The 4,692-nt window shown below is 36.3% G+C and overlaps 1 protein-coding gene across 1 annotated transcript in view; it reads left to right on the plus strand.

The window, feature by feature from the left end:
• The window catches only part of LOC106873093 (myb-like protein A), a 163,354-nt gene that overhangs the window by 146,835 nt on the left and 11,827 nt on the right, over positions 1-4,692 (plus strand). The window contains exons 6-7 of the mRNA XM_052968416.1: positions 2,109-2,970; positions 3,654-4,053. Coding sequence (XP_052824376.1) covers positions 2,109-2,970; positions 3,654-4,053 — 1,262 coding nt within the window. The remainder of the gene's footprint in view (positions 1-2,108; positions 2,971-3,653; positions 4,054-4,692) is intronic.

Raw genomic sequence — 4,692 nt, forward strand, 5'->3', positions numbered from 1 at the left:
ACTTCAACCCTAATTGACATTAAATGTTCCAGCCTTGAGTCTCCCGTCTTTTTTTTCTCATTAAACATTATCTTTCAACAACTACCATATTTGATAGCATATAAAACATTTTTTCATTTCAAAAACTGTCTCCAAAGACCAATAATATCTCCAACACCACCACCACCATCATTACCACTACATCTTCAACACCACCACTACCACCACCACCATCATCATCATCACCACCGCCATTACCACCTCTTCAACCATACCACAATTACCATCATCGTCATTATCACCATCATGAAGTGAGACTTTACATTTGTTGTTACACCTGTTAGAAATAGCAACTAAATTTCTCACATTGGTCCCTGGCTTCCCGGTCCTCAGTCAAACCGTCCAACCCATGCCAGCATGGAAAGCGGATGTCAAACGATGATGATGATATATATTAATATGTACACTTTCTCCTTGACTTATGACTAAGTTCCGTTCTGAGTGACAGATTGTAAGTCGATCTGGTCGTGTGTCAGATTTATACTTTTCAACACTGTTTTCATTCAAACACAACTGATGATTGAAAGTGAAAGACGGTGGCAGGCAGTGGATGCCTGGGTCTGAGGGGAGGGGCCTGCCTTGCCGGATGCTGCCATAGTTATCCCATTCACAGCTGCCCAGTATCTGAAAAAAATCAATGTTTCATTTGTGTTTGTCCTCAACCATCACTTGACAGCTGGTGTTGGTAGGTTTATGTCCCTGTAACTTAGCAGTTCAGCTGAAGAGACCGATAGAATAAGTATCAGACAAAAAAAAAAAAAAATTAAGAAAGAAATATTTGCTGGGATCAATTTGTTTCACTAAAATTCTTCAAGGCATTACACCAGTATGGTTGCAATCTAATGACTGAAACCGGTAAAACATGGAAGATATATTTGACAATCGTTGGCAAATATATTTCTCTCTTTCTTTTCCTTCCTTCCTTTCCTTGATTTCTTCTTTCATTTATTCCTTCCTTCTTTCCTTCCTTTTTCTTTTCTTTCTTCCTTCCTGCCTTCCTTCCTTTATTTCTTTCCTTCATTCCTTCCTTTCCTTCCTTCCTTCATTTATTTTCCTTCCTACCTTCCTTCCTTTATTTTCTTTTCTTTCTTTATTTTTTCCTTCCTTCCTTCCTTCCTTTATTTATTTTCCTTCCTTCCTTCATTTATTTTCCTTCCTACCTTCCTTCTTTTATTTTCTTTTCTTTCTTTATTTTTTCCTTCCTTCCTTCCTTCCTTTATTTATTTTCCTTCCTTCCTTTATTTATTTTCCTTCCTTCCTTCATTTATTTTCCTTCCTACCTTCCTTCCTTTATTAATTCCTTCCTTCCTTTATTTTCTTTTCTTTATTTATTTTTTTCCTTCTTTTATTTATTTTCCTTCCTCCCTTTATTTATTTTCCTTCCTTCCTTCATTTATTTTCCTTCCTACCTTCCTTCCTTTATTAATTCTTTCCTTCCTTTATTTTCTTTTCTTTCTTTATTTTTTCCTTTCTTCCTTCCTTCCTTTATTTTCCTTCCTTCCTTCATTTATTTTCCTTCCTACCTTCCTTCCTTTATTAATTCCTTCCTTCCTTTCTTTTCTTTTCTTTATTTATTTTTTCCTTTCTTCCTTCCTTCCTTTATTTATTTTCCTTCCTTCCTTTATTTATTTTCCTTCCTTCCTTCATTTATTTTCCTTCCTACCTTCCTTCCTTTATTAATTCCTTCCTTTATTAATTCCTTCCTTCCTTTATTTTATTTTCTTTCTTTATTTTTTCCTTTCTTCCTTTATTTATTTTCCTTCCTACCTTCCTTCCTTTATTAATTCCTTCCTTCCTTTATTTTCCTTCCTTCCTTCATTTATTTTCCTTCCTACCTTCCTTCCTTTATTAATTCCTTCCTTCCTTTATTTTCTTTTCTTTCTTTATTTTTTTCCTTCCTTCCTTCTCCTTCCTTCCTTTATTTATTTTCCTTTCTTCCTTTATTTATTTTCCTTCCTTCCTTCCTTCCTATTGATCAAATATACGGTGATCACAATTGCAAATTTTGTTGTTCTTTTCCATTGCATTCTTAATATATAATTCAGGAATTTAACTTCTTTCTCTTTCAGGTCCCTGAAAAGATCACTGATTACCTTCCAAAGGTGTCTGATAAATATGGAGATCCCGGATTACAACTGAAAAGGGAAAAGAATTTGGAGAACGAAGCTGTGTTTGGCACCCAGTCTTCCGTTCGCTCAAGAAACTTGTACAACAACGACAGCGACAAAAATACTGAACCAAACAATTACATCAATGAGACAAACCCACAGACAGAAAAATCGTTATCTTCCAAGCGAATCATTGAAACACCTGAACCATTAGAGCAATCACCAGAAGAGCTTTCTCCTCCACCATTATTGTCTTCACCACCGTTATCTTCACCAGAGCTGTTCTCATCACCAGCACCAGTACCGGAATCGGTTGAGCCCCAAGTGCCTTTGAGAAGGTTCAAGCCTCCACATTTACGTAAAGGAGCAAACAAGAATAACACCGAAAATGCCCTTGACGAGAACGTCGACAAAAACTGGCAAAACAGCCTGAACGAACTGAATACAAGAATAAGCCGAAAGGGTACCTCAAATGGAAATTTGACTGAATCTTCTAAAGGTCCAAGAATTTTGAGAACGAAATCAAGTATTGAAAGACAAATTTATAAGAATTTGGTAGAACCGGAAGCATTGAATGAAAAGGAATTGTCAAAGACAGAAGATGACTCTTCTGTAAATGACAAAAGTGAAAATCTTTTCATTGAAGATTACAAAAAACCAAAATCAATTTCTGAAAGTAATTATTCCTTTGATGTAAAATCTGTTCTTCGAAAGGTTCCCGAGAATGCAAAAGAAAAGTCTCCAAGAGATAACAGTTTGTCTCTGAAAGCACCATTATTTAAGAATCTAGAATCAAGGCGATCGACTTCTTTTGTTCATCTTGGTAAATAACATTTAATTTCTTTCTCTTTTTCAATTTAGATCTGTTTTCTTTCTTTCTTTCTTTCTTTTTTCTTCCTTTCTTTCTTCCATTCTTTCTTTTTCTTTCTTTCTTTCTTCGTTCTTTCTTTCGTTCCGTTTTCTTTTTTCGTTCTTTCGTTCCTTCTTTCTTTTGTTCTTTCATTCCTTCTTTCATTCTTTGTTTCCTTCTTTCGTTCCTTCTTTCCTTCCTTCGTTCGTTCCTTCGTTCCTTCTTTCTTTCTTTCTTTCGTTCTTTTTCTTTCATTCCTTCCTTCCTTCCTTCCTTTTCTTTTCCTTTTCTCCTCTTAAACTGAAGAATTCCAGGATCCTAAAACTTGCAAAAGAATCAGACACGGTTTCCTTTTCAGTAATTAATTTATCTTCGTTATAAAAGTTATTTTTTTCATTAAATTTGTTCTGTTTTTATGAAGAAATTCACTGTTACACATTCCAATAAAAATCTCCCATAACTACACCATTAATTTCAAATTACATTTTTAACTAACCATTTTGATAAATCAATCTTTTTTTACACGTTTCCAAAATGCTTCCATTCTGAAGTGAACCAAAAATGAAAGCTCTCTCTCTCTCATCATCATCATCATCATCATCATCTAATTTGCATCTTTTGTCTTTCCTTTTTTTCTTTCCTCTATCCTTTCGTAGAAAAAAAATCTGATACCAAAGTTCAGAAAGACCCACCTTGGCTCAAAGATTTCTCTGGAAAAACAGTTGGTCGCATTTTTTCCAAGTTTGACTGTGTGAAATCTCCAACAGAGAAAGAATCTGATAAAGAGCAAACTCCGAAAAGCGAGGAAACATACCAAACTCCAAGAAACAACATTAACGGTGCCGAAATCAGTAAGACCAGGCCATCCAGTTTGTTCACAAGTTCTTCCACTCCACTGAAAGACAGAAATAAAACCCCCCTTTCATCGGAAAACAAGAAACCTGTGATAAATAAGGAAGGGAAAAGACTATCCTCCTCATCATCATTATCGTCATCTTCATTGCAGAAACACACAATTGATGATAACAAGACTGAGTCGAAACTGAATGAGAGCAGGTCAGTACATTCATCTGTCTCTCCATTTCTCTCTCTGCTTGACTTGTCTCTTTCTGCCTGCCTGCCTACCTGGCTGTTTGTCTGTCTGTTCGTCTGTCTGTTGTTATCTAAAAACGTGTGTGTGTGTGTGTGTGAGCGAGTGTAGGCATGTATGTCTATGTGCTTATAAGTCTGCATGCGTATATATATATAGATAGATACAAATAGATATACATACTTACATAAATATATACATACATATATATATACATACACATATATATACACATACATACATACACATATATACATACATATATCATCATCATCATCATCATCGTCATCGTTTAACGTCCGCTTTCCATGCTAGCATGCGTTGGACGATTTGACTGAGGACTGGTGAAACCGGATGGCAACACCAGGCTCCAGTCTAATTTGGCAGAGTTTCTACAGCTGGATGCCCTTCCTAACGCCAACCACTCAGAGAGTGTAGTGGGTGCTTTTACGTGTCACCCGCACGAAAACGGCCACACTCGAAATGGTGTCTTTTATGTGCCACCCGCACAAGCCAATCCAGGGGCACTGGCAACGATCTCGCTCGAAAATCCTACGGGAGCCAGTCAGGCGGTACTGGCAACGGCCACGCTCAAAATGGTGCAT

Source organism: Octopus bimaculoides, chromosome 6 (genome assembly GCF_001194135.2).
Source record: "Octopus bimaculoides isolate UCB-OBI-ISO-001 chromosome 6, ASM119413v2, whole genome shotgun sequence".
NCBI classification, from domain to species: Eukaryota; Metazoa; Mollusca; class Cephalopoda; order Octopoda; family Octopodidae; genus Octopus; species Octopus bimaculoides.